This window comes from Arachis duranensis, chromosome 3 (assembly GCF_000817695.3).
Source record: "Arachis duranensis cultivar V14167 chromosome 3, aradu.V14167.gnm2.J7QH, whole genome shotgun sequence".
NCBI classification, from domain to species: domain Eukaryota; kingdom Viridiplantae; phylum Streptophyta; class Magnoliopsida; order Fabales; family Fabaceae; genus Arachis; species Arachis duranensis.
In genome coordinates this window covers 130863378-130880773 of record NC_029774.3, presented here as the reverse complement: position 1 = coordinate 130880773, position 17396 = coordinate 130863378, and the positions used below count along the sequence as shown (strand labels likewise).

The window sequence follows — 17396 nt, the reverse complement described above, 5'->3', positions numbered from 1 at the left end:
GTATGTAATTAAAAATTATTATACATATATAAATAAGTTGACAGAAATTGAACTTATATTTTCTTATTTTTGTAATGGTAACATGGATTTTATTATAATTGTGTTGTTTTTAGTTTTAATATAAGATTAGTTTTAATTTAGTATATTTATGAATTATGGAATGACTAAATATTATTTTTGTTGTTTTTAATTTAGTATATTTATGAATTATAGAATGACTAAATATTATGTTTGATACTTTAATTGAAAAATCAATATGTTGTGAGCTGGGTAAATAGGATAGAATAGAATGTAAAATTTTAGAGTGTAGATAGGATTAGGTTGAGAATTTTTCAACTATAGAATTGAGTTTTTAAAGAAAAATTTAAACTTGTAAATAAAATTAGGGTGGATTATTTATTCGTTGTCAGTCTTATTTGTTATGGGGTTTAAAATTAGTGTTTAATTATAAAAAAAAGTTAAATAATTAATATTTAATATAAAAATTAATAAAATTTATTATAAAATATAAATTAAATAAAAATTAGATATCAAATAAATTACACACTAGAATTGGGTTAAATATCTAAATGTGTCGGTAGCAGCCATTGGATGGCACGTCAATTATGGTTCTGTTTATAGTTGTGCGGTTGCATTAACTCGTGCCAATGTGACAATGTCGTATCATTATCCAACGTGTTAGACACCATGCATGCACGCACCGCTATTATACGTAAACCTATTAAACGTCACCTTGAGTCGTCGAGGATGAAATCATAAAGTTAACCCAGTTAGTTATCATGCTAAGTCAAGGAGAAGAAACGGAGGGAGTAACAGTGACATGGGAGAATTTGTGGGTGACTGTTCCAAACGGAAAGAATACACTACCAATTCTGCAGGGCCTTACAGGCTATGCACAACCGGGGAGGCTTTTGGCTATAATGGGACCTTCAGGCTGTGGCAAAACCACACTTCTTGATGCCTTATCAGGTGATCATGCAATGCCATATGAAGTCATCATTGTTGCTCTAGACTCTAGAAGCGTATAAATAAGGGCTTCTTTTATTCTATTTATCTTTTTGGAGACTAAATTATTAACGGAACAAAATTTAAGGACTGTTTTGACTACTTGTTTGAGAGGCTTTAATTTTGTCTTTTGAAGGACTAATAAGATAATAAAAAATAATATTTGTATATTAAAATCAATTATCAAAATCAACTACTTGTAATGTATACTATATTTAATATTTTGATATATATTCTATCTTGTTGGCTGATTTTAGTATATACTTAACATAGTCGTAATATAATATTGCAGGTCTTTGTTAAATAATTAAAACGAGATTTTACTTTATTTTTTGCAATTTTATTTTTCAGGAAGATTGAGCTCAAACATAAAGCAGAAAGGGAATATTCTAATAAATGGCCATAAACAAGAACTGGCTTATGGAATATCAGTAAGAAATATGTCCAAAAGTTCTAAATCCTTAAAAACAAAAAATAAATAAATAAATAGAGGAACATTTAAGAAATGAGTTTTGTTGTGATGTTAGGGATATGTAACACAAGACGATGCTTTGCTGTCAACTTTAACAGCTGGGGAAACTTTATACTACTCAGCACAGCTTCAATTTCCTGATTCCATGCCCATATCAGAGAAGAAGGAAAGAGCTGATGTAACTATCAGGGAAATGGGTCTGCAAAACGCCATTAACACAAGGGTTGGAGGCTGGAGTTCTAAGGGTCTCAGTGGGGGACAGAAAAGGAGACTCAGCATTTGCATTGAGATCTTAACACGCCCAAGACTCCTGTTTCTTGATGAACCAACAAGTGGACTTGATAGTGCGGCCTCCTATTATGTCATGAGAAGAATTGCTAACCTTGTTCAGAAAGATGGCATTCAAAGGACTGTTGTTGCATCAATTCATCAACCTAGCAGTGAAGTTTTTGAACTCTTCCATGACCTTTGTCTTCTGTCTTCTGGTGAAAATGTATATTTTGGTCCTGCTTCTGATGCTAATCAGGTTTGGAACTAAAACTTCTACCAAGAAGCACATAGTTACATAACAATTAATACATTTTTTGTTTTGTAAAGCAGTTTTTTGCTTTGAATGGTTTTCCTTGTCCGACACTCCATAATCCTTCTGATCATTACTTAAGGGTCATAAACAAAGATTTTGAACAGGTATGCAGAATTTGTGAATTCGATGCAACATGTTAATTCTTTTGCTTAAAAAAATGTACTTGAACACTTTGTGAATTTTTGTGATTGCTTTCATCAGGAAGCTGAAGAAGGCTTTGGTAGCAGAGTAACTGCAGAGAAAGCTGTTAGTATCCTTGTGAAGTCTTATAGCTTGTCTCAGATTAAGAACAAAGTTTATACAGAAGTGGCAAACATAAATCAACGTGTGAGGTTTATGTCAGATTCCTCAAAAAGAAGAATTTCCCACGCACAGATTCAAAAGACTAATAATAATTTTTTGCATTAGGATTTTGGTGCAGTAGAAAAGAAGAGGGACCATGCTGCGTTCCTGATTCAGTGCCTTGTTCTTATAAGAAGATCTGCACTGCATTATTTCCGCGACTTAAGCAATTACTGGCTGCGCCTTACTGTGTTTATTGCTATAGCTCTAAGCTTGGGCTCTATCTACTATGATATTGGCTTTGGTGTTGGATCTATTCAGGTAAACACAGGAAATTAAAGCCATAAGATATCCGTTAATTATAGCTTTCAATAATCAAGGTTAATGAGTGGTAATACTGTTTTTGTCATGCACTTGCTTCAGGCCAGAGGATCTCTGCTTGCTTTCTTAAGTTGTCTTTTGTCTTTCATGACACTCGTTGGTGGATTTGCTCCGCTACTAGAGGAAATCAAGGTCCTTATTTAAATGTTAATGGAACTTTCTCCTAGTTTCACTTTGCAATTGAGTAACTTTCTTCTTTACTCTGTGTGTATTATAGACATTATATATAATAAACATGAAATTTTCCTTTGGGTGGTGTTAGGTATTTGAAAGAGAGAGATTGAATGGACACTATGATGTTACAGCATTTCTCATAGGGAACACATTTTCTGCTGTTCCATACATGCTACTAGTAACTCTGGCTCCGGGACTAATATCCTATTACCTTTGTGGACTGCAAAAAGGACCAGAACACTTGGTATACTTTGTATCAGTGCTATTTGCCATAGTTATGTGGGTTGAGAGCCTCATGCTTGTTGTGGGAAGTGTCTCCCCTAACTTTGTTATAGGCATGTTGATTTCTGGTGGAATTCAAGGAATCATGACCCTAGTTGGTGGATTCTATAGGTTACCAAATGATCTTCCAAAACCCTTATGGAAATACCCTCTGTATTATGTGTCTTTTCAAAAGTATGGACTCCAAGGATTATTCAAGAATGAATTTCAAGGCTTAACATTTATGATGGGCCAAGATGGAGGTGCTAAGAATAACATAAACATTAGTGGTGGGGAAATTCTAATAAAGACATGGCACGTGGAAATGGGACATTCTAAGTGGGTTGATCTTGGAATCTTTTTTGTAATGATTGTTGTGTATAGAATGCTGTTCTTGGCAATCACTAAGAGCAAGGTGAAGTTGAGGCCTGCATCTATTTGCTGCTTTCACTAGAGTACAGAGGCCTGAATATATAAATGAATAGAGACCATAATTGTACCTTTAAATTGGGGTGTAATTCAAACACTCAATTGAATTTAAAGATGAAGAAATAGCAAATGTAAAAATGTATTAACTATGATTGAATCCACCACAGCAAAAATTCAATATCTGCAGGTATTTCAATTGCAATCTCTTGGAACTTTATCTGCCAATCTTCTTTTTGCGAACTCATGAATTTTATGGTTTAGTTGAAATGCAACTACTTTTAGCTGAGTTTTTTAACCAATCCCTTTGAATTGAGTAATTAGAATCTTTGATTGCACAGTTTCAACTTTCAAGCTAACAGTTTCTATTTCCATTTTTTTTTTCTGGAATGCCTTTTGCAATATTGGGTTAGAGGGGGGTTTTCTTGGGGGAAAAAGTTTTAAAGTAAGAGATTGGTAAACTAAAAAAATAAGGAATTAATTATTATTAAATTTATAAATTTTATAATATATTAATATTTTAATTTAATAGTGATTGAATATTTATTTTCTCATTTTACCACTTTAATTAGAGGAGCTTAATCCTTCTGCATTAACCCATTTTCTTTATGACATTTCCTTTGGTTATGAGGTCATACATGTCTTATTTGAGTTTTAGTCAAGTGTTGTAATTTTTAATTGAAGAGTTTGCCTTTAACTTTATTATATTTTAGATTTCACATTAAAGAATGCAGGGTATATCTAATTTTCTTAAGTCTCTGTAATAAGTATATATTTTAAAACGTTAATGGGAAGAAGTGAAGAAATATTATTTGTTGGCTTATCTAAACGATTTTATGTAATGCCTTATACTTTTATAATATTGTAGATTATACATACGGTGAGTTCTACCGTATAGAATAAAGATTCTTTCTACATTTATAGAAAGACACATGTCAAATATTAGAAGAGAGTAAAGAATTATACACGCAAAATTAGACAGCATATTCTACAAAGTTAGGTTCTACTAATTTATAGGTTTGCAGTTTAGTTAGTCCTATAATAAAATGTTCTGTGTTAAGTAGATGCTGATCCATATTAATTATCATATTAATTATTCAATTGTATTTATTAATTTATTTATGTATTTTTTTAGTAGGTGTAAATATTTATTATATCTTTTTTAAATCATAAAAAAAAAGAATATTTTAAAAAAGCCATTAAAAAAATTACAAGAATAATACGCAAATTCAATGCACATTCACATTCATATTAGTTATTGAATAGCCCTTATTAATTTTTATTAGGTCAAAATCATTTAAATATTTTTAACACTCAACATAAATATATCTTAAATTCAACAAAAATATAAAACTTATACCTATTCTACTATTTCTTTCACAAAATTAAAAATTAAAAGTAACAAATACCTCCTAAGTAAGGAGTAAAATAGGAACTTATTACGATCATGCTTTCATGTACTTGTAGATAAATTTAAAGCATCAAACATCAAAATTTAAATAACTTAATGCATTTAAATTATGATTTTTTTAAATATGAATGTAAATGTACTTTTTTTTTATTTTTTTTTGTATATGACAAAATAAAAGTATGTATTTTCTGTCATAGTCCTGCAAACAGTGACGGACCCATAAAATTTTAAGAGCGAGGACAAAAATATATATCTTAAAATAAATTTTGTTAAATATTGTTAATTATATTAAAAATATAATAGAGATATAAAATTTAAAAAGAGTTAGTAAACACTTTTATTTTTAAAATAATATTTATTATATATAATTTATAAAAAAATATTTTTTATTTCTAAAATTTAAACTTAAAACATGTCTGTTCTTTACTAACTCTTTTTAAATTTTATATTTCTATTATATTTTTAATATAATTAACAATGTTTAACAAAATTTATTTTAAGATATATATTTTTGTCCTCGTTCTTAAAATTTTCTGAGTCTGTCACTGTTTGCAGAACTATAACAGAAAATGCATACTTTTATTTTGTCATATACAAAAAAAATAAAAAAAATTTACATTTCCATGACATTCATATTTAAAAATCATAACTTAAATGCATTAAGTTATTTAAATTTTAATGTTTGATGATTTAAATTTATCTACAAATACATGAAAGCATGATTGTAATAAATTCCTATTTTACTCCTTACTTATGAGGTATTTGTTACTTTTAATTTTTAATTTTGTAAAAGAAATAGTCGAATAGGTATAAGCTTCATATTTTTGTTGAATTTAAGATATATTTATGTTGAGTGTTAAAAATATTTAAATAATTTTGACCTAATAAAAATTAATAAGGGCTATTCAATAACTAATATGTATGTGAATGTGCATTGAATTTGCGTATTATTCTTGTATTTTTTAATGGCTTTTTTAAAATATTTCTTTTTTTTATGACTTAAAAAAGATATAATAAATATCTACCCCTACTAAAAAAATGCATAAATAAATTAATAAATACAATTGAATAATTAATATGATAATTAATATGGATCAACATCTACTTAACACATAGAATATTTTATTGTAGGACTAACTAAACTGCAAACTTATAAATTAGTGGGACCCAATTTTATAGAATATACTATCTAGTTTTGTGTGCATAGTTTCTTACCCCTCGTCTAATGTCGACATGTGTCTTTCTATAAGTGTAAAAAAAATTTTTATTCTACATGGTAGAACTGACCTATACATTATAGATGTAACGTAGTTTAGTGCTAGCATAAAGTGTAATATTTGTAGAATTCAAATATGATATGAAGATATTCCATGTAAAATTTATTTCTTAATTAATTTATTTAAAAAAATCTACTATAAATCTATAATATTACATATATAGTTCGGAGGTTAATATTTAATGTCAAACTAAATAACACTATAAAACTACGACATGCAAATAAGTAACCAAAACTTTTTCTTAGAGAAATGAGTAACCAATTAAATGAATCAAAGTTATTATTTTTGTTTAATAATAATAATTCAAACTAAATAACTATAAAACTACGATATGCAAATAAGTAACCAATTGAATGAATCAAAGTTATTATTTTTGTTTCTACGAATAAGAATTGAAACGGAAAGGTTATCGTAAAAATTAGAATTTAATGTTAAAAATTAGAATTTAATATTTGATTCTTTTTTTCAGCTAAATAAAAAGATAAGCTTGGGGTTTTTTTGGACTTGAAGATTGGGCTTAAATTTAGATTCAAAGCTAACTGGGCTTAAAATTTACGCAGACTACAATATATAATGGGCTGTATACTGGGCTTCCTTCACCATCGGACTCTTCCTTCTTCCTCATTTCTGGTCTCTCCATACACTCCTCCTCCGCTCACCCACTCCAACTTTTTTTTTTCGGGTTCGAGTCAATCTTCCTTTTACGTTTTTTTTTTTGTTCGGGTTCGCGCCAATGTCTCACATTCGATTCTAGTTTCCCGCGAATGTACGGCAACCTACACGAAAACCGCCCAGCACCACCACCCTCCGACCAATCCTGCCGTTGCATTCCAAAACCCTAGGGGAAATTTTTGCCATCATAGCAGCTGTGAGACGAAGTTGCTACCTGCTCATCATCGTCTTCCAATTATATGTGGTTCACCGATACTTTACTACTTAATTTCTAATTGGATTGCATCTTTGATTTCATCTGTTCTTAAAACCCTAGCTTTGAATCAACAATGCGTCAGTGGGTTTGAGTCGCTGGAACTCCTCCCAAACCTCACGGGTAAGAACACAAATCTGTCTGTATTGTTTTTGACATTCCCCCCGCTCTCTTTGTTGATGCATTGTTTCCTTAGTAACAATTGTTGTCTTAGTGGACCAAAGGTGATGGTGGCTTTGCGAATAAGGTGTTCCCATTAACGCCGCTGTCTATAAGACTGGTACGGTGGTGTGATTGGTGTCACGCGTTTTATCTTTTTGTTTTCAACAAAAAAATTGTGATTTTATTGCTGTAACAATAAAATAAAATAACAAAATAAATTGTTTTTGCTTTGTTCATAGAATCATAGGCCAAGCTATACTCAATAGTGACAAAACAAAACTGCGAGGCCTGGGGAATAGTGGTAATGGAAGTTACAGTTATAGGTTGTTGGTATTTTGTTTACTTGGGATATGACATCCTCCTCAAGTAATGTTAGGGTACTTGATGTACCAGTGGTCACTTGAAGAGGATTTAAATCGCTGGGAAGCAGTTATTAGGCTGCAGGTAAAATATGTCTTGGTGATTTTAGACAGTATATGGACCATACATCTGGCAAGGAGTAAAATCTTATGTAGCCATTAACCCATTCAATAGATTTGCTAAGTTGAACATTTGGGTTTTGGGTAATGTAACTTGTAAATGAATTGCAATTTGGAAGCTTTTGCAGTTTTCTGCTTAAAACAATCAGCCATTGGTGCTTGCGAAGATTAGTTCTAGTATATTAGTTGGATAGATAAATTCAACATTTGTTAATACAAGGCTTTGTTTCTGGTGAGTTCTGGCCGTAATCTAGCATGCGGGTGGTTCTTGCGTATATTATTTCTTCATCATTCTTACAAGGATATATTTTGTTGACAATTAGGTCCTCCAATGTTATGTTTTTCAGGTATATTTTATCAACCCTATGTGGTCAGTTAAGTCAGTGATGTGGTTGTTAGTGATAAGTAGATTATGATTTATCACTAGTTCACTACAGCATTGTCAAAATGTGGTTGTTAAGTGACACAAGTCCTCTATGCCAGTTAAGTTTTAGCTTCTTTTTTTCTTTTCTTTTTCCTACATGTTAATTTTCTGCTAATCATTATTCCAAAATCACAAGTTCACAACTGCATACAGAATTATATACACATTCTATGGTCAGCATCCATACCCACAGTTGTAATATTTAAAATACACACAAAAAAAAAAAGAAGGAAAAGAAAGAATTACGCACACCAAATAAAACTTACTTTTTGATGAATGCACTCTATTAGTTTCAAGCTCAACCTTCATAAAGTGCAGCCACCAAAAACTAATTGAAGTGAAAACAATCCAATACAGTACCCCTTATATCTAGGTTAAAAATAAGTAAATTAATGAGAATCACACCCCATAATATTAGTCAAACAAATTGCCAAGTGCATTTCTCTTTGCACATGCAACAAGGTGCAACTCCTTTTGATGATCTTGCCTTTGAGGAATATTGTCTTGGTCAGATGGAACTATTGACTCGGTCCCTACAATCACTCCTTGCTTTTTCAAGTGTTCCAATTTATCTTGTAAGAGATAAATCAATCCTATGATAGAGACTTGAGCTGTGAAAAGGATAGTCCAAAACCTTGTGCTTTTCAATGTTCTCCTATGGAAAGCTTCTAAACCTGTGAATATGTTGATGATCCCCACAAGAGAAACTATTGTTCCAAGTATCCAATGCACGAAGTACCAGTAACTCCTCTCTTTCTTTCCTCTGCAAAATCAAGTTACAAATTTTGGACCTATGAGATTAGAGCAAAGTGCACCTAGAAATGTATAAAAATGAGTGCCTCTACGAGGCATTTTTTTTGGTTTTTTTTTTTATTTTCTAATTTGGATTAGTGAGTTGCTTTATGAAATGAAATACAAATATATTTGATGAATTGAACACCTTTGAGGTCTAAAAAATCCAATGAAGGCTTGCATCAAAATTGCAGCATAAAGTGCTAGACCTAATCTTTGATGGTTGTTGTCAAATGAGTTCTCAAACTTTTTCAATGATATGGCAGCTCCAACTGTGGCAAGAAGCACTGAAAGCATCTGTTAGAAGCAATGTTAGACTCTGCACATTGTGGTTACAAAGGTAAATAAAATAAAAATTAAAAAAGGGGGTCATATCAGAATACATAATGCTGCATTTGAAACAAAGATTAGGGTGGGAAGAGACACAGTGACTAGTGTCATTCTTTTTTAAATGAACACTTGTATTTTAGTCTTCCTATGCTTTTGTATTTTGTATCCATAGAACAAACATAACCTACGAAGCAAAAAACTCAAAGCGACTTTTTAAATATATACTAGCTTTTAATTGAATCAAAGTTGTGGTCTACAAGAAAATAAATCAAATATAAAAAAGGTTTGAGTTTGGACACTCCACTACTAAAGCTAAAGTAAGTAATGATTATGTTGCAACCAAAAGATCAAGATTTCAATGATTACACCAGTGAACTTTCAAGAAGCATCCTATATACTCCACTAACTAAAAATAATAATAAATCTACCACCACTAGTTTAATCTCTAACGACTTAACATAATAATCAATAGTTTAGGGAATTAAAATTAAAATGATTAGTTTTAATTTTATTTTTTTTTTTACAAGAAAAATTAGAAGACATGTGTGACCTGAAAAACAACATGGAGATAGAAAAGGAATCTACTCCTTCTTGATCCAGGTTCTGCTTTACATGACCCTCTAATGGTAAGAATCCCAAGAGGCATCAAGAACCCCATTGAAGCCCATAGGAGTAATCCATGAAGTGCAATATCAGTTGTTTTCTGATGATTTATCTGCTATAATAACTGAAAGTAGTTAAAATCAAAATTCAAAACTCATAAACCTGGATCTCTTAACATTTGAATACTGCATATCATGTTTTCTCAGTACAAAAGAGAGATAAGGGTATGTAGTTTTATATCTGGTGTAGCATAAAGAGTTAGAGGCATTAAGAAAGAATATACAAGATGAAGAAAAAAAAATAAAGAAAACTTGAATCTGATTTGTGTACCCTGGAAACTTTGTTCTCTCTTGTGCTTTTGTGACTGCCAAATTTATTTACCTCCTCAAATGCTATGGTGCATTCAGTGAATGGAAGATGAATAACATAAAATGAAACAATAACAATAAGAAAGTAAAATGGCTTGAAAGAAATATGCATTCTCCCAAATAGCAAGACAAATCTGTACAAATCACCACTCTGTAACTACCCTTTTCTCTCTATCACTATTTTTGAGTATTTGAAGGTAAAGATGGTTGAGGATATGATTGTTCTTGGGGATGTCAAAGAGAGCTTTATAAATGCGTTGAAGGGACTACTACTGCCTCTACTTTTGGTATAATTATAAAGAATAAGCTTAAAAAAGTGATGATACATTATGCAATGTGAATATACTAATTGATGGCCATCATGGTATATTTGCTATAAACTCAACGAGTTAGTACAACATAGGTTGGTTTAATGTAAAGATTAGCTTTTACTAGGAAGAAAGTAAAGTTCTTATGGTTTAGTGGGACATATTTAATTTACTTTACATCAATTTCAAGGGTGGGGTTGGTTGACATTGGGATATACAATGTTATGGAGGTGTTGAAAAATGACAAAAACAAATATGTCAAAATCCTCTAGATGCTTGTGGGGCTTTGGTTTGAGGTGGACAGTTCGTGAGGTTACTAAAGTGGATAAAATTAAGATATAATTAAGTTAGTTTTAATATTATATGAGAATCATGTATTAATTTGTCTATCACATGAATTCGACTAGAATTCATCAATTAAGTAGGAAATGATGAATAAATTTACTAATATTTTGTATAAAATAAAATAAGTCCACATAATATAACTTATGAGTAATTGCACATGATGTAGTTTAACTTATTTGAACTCCATGAATACTGTTCAAAGTTTAGTCTAGGGAATTATCATTTAATTTTCATCAATCTATCTCGGTTTATTCTCTTGCTGAGGAACACAGCTATAGTTTAGAGGAGAGTATCAGGAATCCGAGATCTGCTCTCACAAATCAATGCTCCAAGTACTTATACCATAATGCAATTGATTTCCTATGTACAAATTACTTTGATTTCAACAGCATTTAAGTGAGCAACAAAGTTATATTTATTAGGATTTATTTGTATACTATATCTGATAAACAACAAAGATAGAGAGCAGAGACAAACAGAGATAGTAGCAGATATAAGACAAACCAGTTAATATTCGCACATGGGTCGGATAAAGCCGAGTTTGATGGGACCAAATCTGACTCGAAATATATACCGGGTCTATTTATTAGACCCGAACTCGACCCTAAATCCGATGAGACCAATACACTTTCGGGTCACAATTATACCGGGTGAAAACCGGACCGTTAACATTACATTACATTGATACCTTTTTGTAAGTTAGCATGTAAAAATATCCAAATTTCCAAGACTCGAACCATTATTTAACATGGTAAAATTCACTTAGAAAAATATAACAAGAACCAACCCTTCTTTAAAATTAAAGCATAACCATAATCAATACTAAAGCAAAACTACAATCAATACTAATATTGTCTAATAATACCAAATATTTAAATCAATACAAATAACACAATATTATGCATTAGTCTAAAGTCTTATGCATTCTAAACATAAAACATTAACTTATAGTCTTATAATGACTAATAACACAAAATATTAAGGTTTACAATACTTAAATTCCACATAAGAATAGTCATGATCCATCACTAATAATACAAAATATTAATTGTGTATGATGACCAGGCCACCAGACCGACTTCGGGTGACCCGAGCTATGGCCCGGACCCGATCCGAAGTAATGACCGGGTCTATTTTTGAGACCCTTACCCGACCCTAAACCCGATGAAATCACACCAAATTAGCCCCTAAAGTGTTCGGGACTGGGTCGGGCCTTCGGACCGGGGCGGGTCTGTGCACTCCTAAAAGACAACAAGATTCTCAATAAAAAAGAATTTATCAATCTTAATTGGCTTTTAATGGATAAATCAACAGTTTAACATGTCATATACGTTTATTTCGTTAATACGGAGAAAAAATATTGATACAGAGATTAATCAGTTTCGTAAAAGTAAATATCAAATTTCAAAAAGGATAATTTTTTTTGTTAAAGACATCGTTATCTTTTAAGATAATTATCAGAAATCGTTTAGCGTTTTTTCTCTTAAAAAAGTATCCTATTTTTTCTCTTTTTCCATAATGAATCTCATTTTGATCGGGTGAATTTTGGTGGATATTCACAAGTATTAATTGAAAAATACAACATAAAAATTTATTCATATTATTTTAACCTTAAACAATTTTAAATATATAAGATTATTTATATATTATCTATCATACTTTTATAATAGTATTTAGATTTCATATTAAAAAGTTCAACAATAATTAAAATTATAATGTTAATTATGTTTTTATATAAATAAAAAAATATAATTTAGCGGATTTTTGTGAAGCAAAAATCTTTTTTTCACTCTAATTTATTTATGAAAAGAGATCTCTATTTTTGTAAAAATTTGACAAATCTTCAATTTATACTTATTTTGGTAGATTTTTTTTTTACAATCTAATTTTGATGTACTGTTAAAATAATATCATTTTACATGTACATTAAATCACATAATAATACATTAACAAAAATAATTATATTTTATATTGACTACATGAACAATAACTTAAAAAAACAGTTGTAATTATACGACTATGTAAACGTTTTATACTCTTTAAGACTTAAAAATTAAACTTTTTCTTTTATCGTCTAATATTATCCTAACAACTTTCCAACAGAGTCATAGTGACAGCATATTTGAAGTAATTAATCAAAAAAGGCACATCATTATTTCATAAATTTAAACATCAATTAAGATCAAGTCTATGCGGTTAATTAAAAGCTCTAGATAAATAAATCACTCAAGCTTAGCAACACACCAAAACATCCACTAAACGAAGTTATCATAATTATTTAGCATGGCCCAATCACATGATAAAACGCCCATGACCAATTAAAACACTATTTTGAACTAAAGCTACCAAAGAGGGCCATTTCATGAGTATTATTTAGGTGATATATCAACATTTTCATGCCACCTTTTGAAATCTGGAACCAAGAAGTAGGACGAACAGGAATATAGTGGCAGAGACGTTATTTTATTTTGAGGTCAAATTCGCTGCAATTTTTATTTTGTAATATTTTATATTGTTAAATTAAATTATATTTCAATTTATATATATGTATCATTAAAAAGTTAACTGTTTTTCTATAATATTATAACATAACTAATAATGATTTGACATATTGTAAAGTTATAGTGCTCCTTAGAGAGTGTAAGGAAGAAAATGAACAACATGGATAATCACACGTGTATAATTTACAATATTAGTTTTTTCGTGTTATAAATGTAGTTTTTCTCCAAAGATTGTTATTGTGTAGTATATCTTTAAAATTAAAATTAAATTAAAGAATTTAGGAGTGCTATATAAACCCTTAAAATCTTTTAACGCTCTTAAAACTTCAACAATTATATTGTCTTAACATCGATCACATGTTATGTTGCTAAAGGAGTGGTTTACTGATTAAAAGTTTGACCCCAATTTGTATTACTTTAGGATAGTGATGCTTATTGAACAAGAGTGGGACTTTTTCTGTTTTAATTTGTTGAATAAGTATGGAATATTTTTTTTCAAGAGAAGATATTATGAAAATAAGAAAATCAAAATTAAAATCATTTATATTATATAAGTTTTATTATCTTAATTTAGAAGTGATTGGATATTTTTATTTTATCAACTTGTTTTCTTTAAAAGATTCCATAAAGATATTTTAAACAAGAGTATTTGTGTTTCAGAGTGCTGTTGCTGTTAGTTTCTTTTTTTCCTTAAAAAAATTATTGCTTGTAGCAAACTAAATAAAGAGGTAACATAACTAACATATATGGTTCAGTTATGGGAATATATATATAATAGACATCGTTCATATGTTTTATCCATTAATAATTAATTACTAACTGAATCGGACAAGTTGGAATTAAAATGGAAATCATGGCGGTAGCACGATTTCAAAGATTTGCATCAAGTGAGTATCAGAGTATCCTCACTACAATTTATACATGGGTGGCTATCGATAAGATAAGATAGAGTTTGGATCCAATCTTAATTTTATCTGTATATAAATTTAATTTAATTTTATTTGTGAGTTAAGAATATTTTAACTCTAATTTTTATTCGTTTTTAACTGTATAAGTTATTTAAAAAATATAATATTATTGTATAACGAATATATAAATTAAAAATTTAATACAAACACTTATTTAAATAGATTAATAAACTAATCACTAGACTAACGTTTAATTATTTTTTATTTTATTTTCAGAAACAATTTTTTCGGTCAAGATTTTTTCTTTTTAAAATCCTTTTGTAGCTCACGTTTTTTGTTTTCGCGTTGTAATTTGCATTTTTGGGTAGTTTTGCTTAAAGATCTTTTTGGGCTTTATAGGTCCAGAGGTAGATATATGGGCCTAAGGCCCAAGTCCATCAACAACAATATACGCAGTCCAATCTAAAATCTTAAAACCCTAATGGCATTGAACCATATATATTGGCAAACAATTTTTCAGCTACTCAGGAACTCTCTCAAGCCTCGACTCCAAAACCTAGCAGCAGCAGCAGCAGCTTCAAATCCTTCGGCCATCAGCTATGGTATCTCTATTCCGAATGCTAACCTTTCTGTTAGATTTCGATTCACTCAATTCTCTTGGTTCCAGCTCTATTCTCGTTATGAATGTTCATGCTTATCTTTTCCTTCCTAATGTGCTTTCACTTTGGTAATGTCTTGTCGTTTTGTATGATTTGTGATATAGTTAATGGGTTTGATTGTAGCGTATTAGGGTTTTACATGGTGATTCGGTTACGAATTGATTTGCCGTTGATGTCAAAGCTTCTTTTTTCCTGGTTTTTTCTTTAAGATCTGACTGTTTGTGTGGGATTATGTTTGCATCTTTATGATAATTTAGATAAAACAATTAGTAGGAGCTGAAAACAAGAATAGAGGAAATGTTAAAACGTTATAATATATACATTCATTGTTTAGAACTTAATCTTAGTATCATTGTAATTGGTTATGTTTTATGCTTTTGTGTTTATGGATAATTGGAAATGTGAGGGCATTCAATTCTGAAAGTGTATGGTTTACTTGTTACAGTCTAGGAGAAAGGTTAGAGAGCCCAAGGAAGAAACTGTCACTCTTGGCCCTGCTGTTAGAGAGGGTGAACATGTTTTTGGTGTGGCTCGCATCTTTGCATCATTTAATGACACCTTTATTGTAAGTATACCGTATACAGCTTTTCCTTAGTACTTTAGTTGAATTAGCTAAATTTATGTTTTAATTGGATCGATGGTATGATTACAGCATGTGACTGATTTGTCTGGAAGGGAAACCCTTGTCCGCATCACCGGTGAGTACCTTTCTCTTTACCTGAGATTGTTTTAAGCGGATATTTTTATTCTGAAACCGTTTTATAAAACTGCCTTTTCTTTTTGTAAACAGATAATGTGATATAGTAATCTCATTTTTCATTTAACTGTTCTAACTTTCAACTAATACTACCCGAGATAAAGAAAAGTTTGTATCCTATTAGATGCTTAAGAAATCATATAGTCTATGCTTCTCGGCGGATATAGTGGTGCAGCTACTAATTTATTTTTCTTGTAATCAGGTGGAATGAAGGTTAAAGCTGACAGAGATGAGTCATCCCCATATGCTGCTATGCTTGCAGCACAAGATGTTGCTGCTAGATGCAAGGTCATTAAATAACTAATACTTATTTATGTTTTTGGTGTTGCTTTCTTCACCGACTCTTTTAGTACTTTTTTATCGTGGGTTATATTGCCTGTATCAATGGTTATCTGTTGTATATTAGTTATGATTTTGATTGATTTCTCCAATTCATCTTCATTATCTGCTACGTCAATCGTTAAACTCATGATTATATATTTTTGGTTGGTGTTCAAAGTTTACTGACTTTACTCTATTTGGAAGCAGGAGCTGGGAATAACTGCCCTTCATATCAAGCTCCGAGCCACTGGTGGAAACAAGACAAAAACACCTGGCCCTGGTGCTCAGTCTGCCCTCCGTGCCCTGGCTCGGTCTGGAATGAAAATTGGCCGTATAGGTATTATTTTAAAAGTTCATCTTAACTTTGATTTTTGCCTTCTCATTTATGCAACCGATATGCTCCATATATATTGGCATGTGGCATCATTAATTTTCTTTCTTTTGAAAAAAAATCATAATGTTGAGTCTCTTACTAACATGCTAGTTCCCTATTCGGTTTTAGAATTCTAGCTAATTTCTTATGGCATTTGAAACTTATTCATATTTCTATTTTATTTTTATTTTCAGAGGATGTGACCCCGATTCCTTCAGATAGCACTCGCAGAAAGAGTGGTAGAAGGGGTAGAAGGCTTTAAGCTCACTTTGGCTTGCAGGAGCCTCTTTTTTGTCATTTTATTTTGTTCGTATTGGAAAACAGTAGTGGCATCTTAAAATTTAGATGAAGTTGAATTTCAATTTTCTCATATTGTACTTTTTGGCATGTCATGTCCGACTGTTTTAATTGAGTTAATTTAGAATTATCGTGTCTTCCCCTGCGCCTACTTTCTAGTGATTCCCTTTTTATGCCTATTAGATGAAGTAAATTAGTAAAATACGTAATAGATGAAACTTTTGTCAAACTGTTAATTTCCTTGCCTTTATTGTTTCTGATTTTCTTAAATTTTGATAAATTATGTTAATAGTTTTTGTCAAATAAAATTTGTTTAGAAATCACGCTTTGATGATGTATGAAGATATTCTCTTTATAATAAATTTTTTTGCTGTAAATAACAATCTATTTTTAATATCATTTTATATATCAAATTTTTAATAATACTTATTTTAATTCCATAATTGAATAAATATTAATTATTTAAATGTAAATTAAGAAGATATTTAGTTGTGATAGAAAATTTGAACCAAGTATAAGATTTATGTTCAAATCAAGGTTTAGAGGTGTGGAGTTTAGAAACACAAACTTAG

General features: G+C 30.4%; 3 protein-coding genes across 5 annotated transcripts; 2 read left to right on the top strand and 1 right to left on the bottom strand.

Moving 5' to 3' along the window:
* The first annotated feature begins 762 nt into the window (after positions 1–762).
* Positions 763–3747, top strand: LOC107481662 (ABC transporter G family member 1). Of its 2 annotated transcripts, none has more exons than XM_016101947.3 (8): positions 763–969; positions 1357–1436; positions 1533–2003; positions 2078–2164; positions 2262–2306; positions 2469–2663; positions 2766–2855; positions 2986–3747. In XM_016101947.3, the coding sequence occupies exons 1-8, from the start codon at positions 780–782 to the stop codon at positions 3610–3612; spliced, it is 1785 nt and encodes a 594-aa protein (XP_015957433.1). In that variant the 5' UTR covers positions 763–779; the 3' UTR covers positions 3613–3747. The 2 variants fall into 2 exon arrangements, with proteins under 2 accessions (XP_015957433.1, XP_015957432.1); XM_016101946.3 differs by having other exon boundaries at positions 2262–2387.
* Positions 3748–8508: 4761 nt separating this feature from the next.
* On the bottom strand, positions 8509–10609 carry LOC107481663 (cytochrome b561 domain-containing protein At4g18260-like). Of its 2 annotated transcripts, none has more exons than XM_016101948.3 (4): positions 10318–10609; positions 9935–10102; positions 9203–9351; positions 8509–9025 (listed from the first exon to the last, which is right to left on the bottom strand). In XM_016101948.3, exons 1-4 carry the CDS (start codon positions 10465–10467, stop codon positions 8677–8679), a joined length of 816 nt encoding a protein of 271 aa, XP_015957434.1. In that variant the 5' UTR covers positions 10468–10609; the 3' UTR covers positions 8509–8676. The 2 variants fall into 2 exon arrangements, with proteins under 2 accessions (XP_015957434.1, XP_015957435.1); XM_016101949.3 differs by having other exon boundaries at positions 9935–10099; positions 10318–10607.
* Positions 10610–14903: 4294 nt separating this feature from the next.
* LOC107481665 (40S ribosomal protein S14) lies at positions 14904–16954 on the top strand. The gene is made up of 6 exons (XM_016101950.3): positions 14904–15019; positions 15522–15641; positions 15729–15774; positions 16036–16121; positions 16362–16491; positions 16722–16954. Exons 1-6 carry the CDS (start codon positions 15017–15019, stop codon positions 16787–16789), a joined length of 453 nt encoding a protein of 150 aa, XP_015957436.1. The 5' UTR covers positions 14904–15016; the 3' UTR covers positions 16790–16954.
* The last annotated feature ends 442 nt before the right edge of the window (positions 16955–17396 follow it).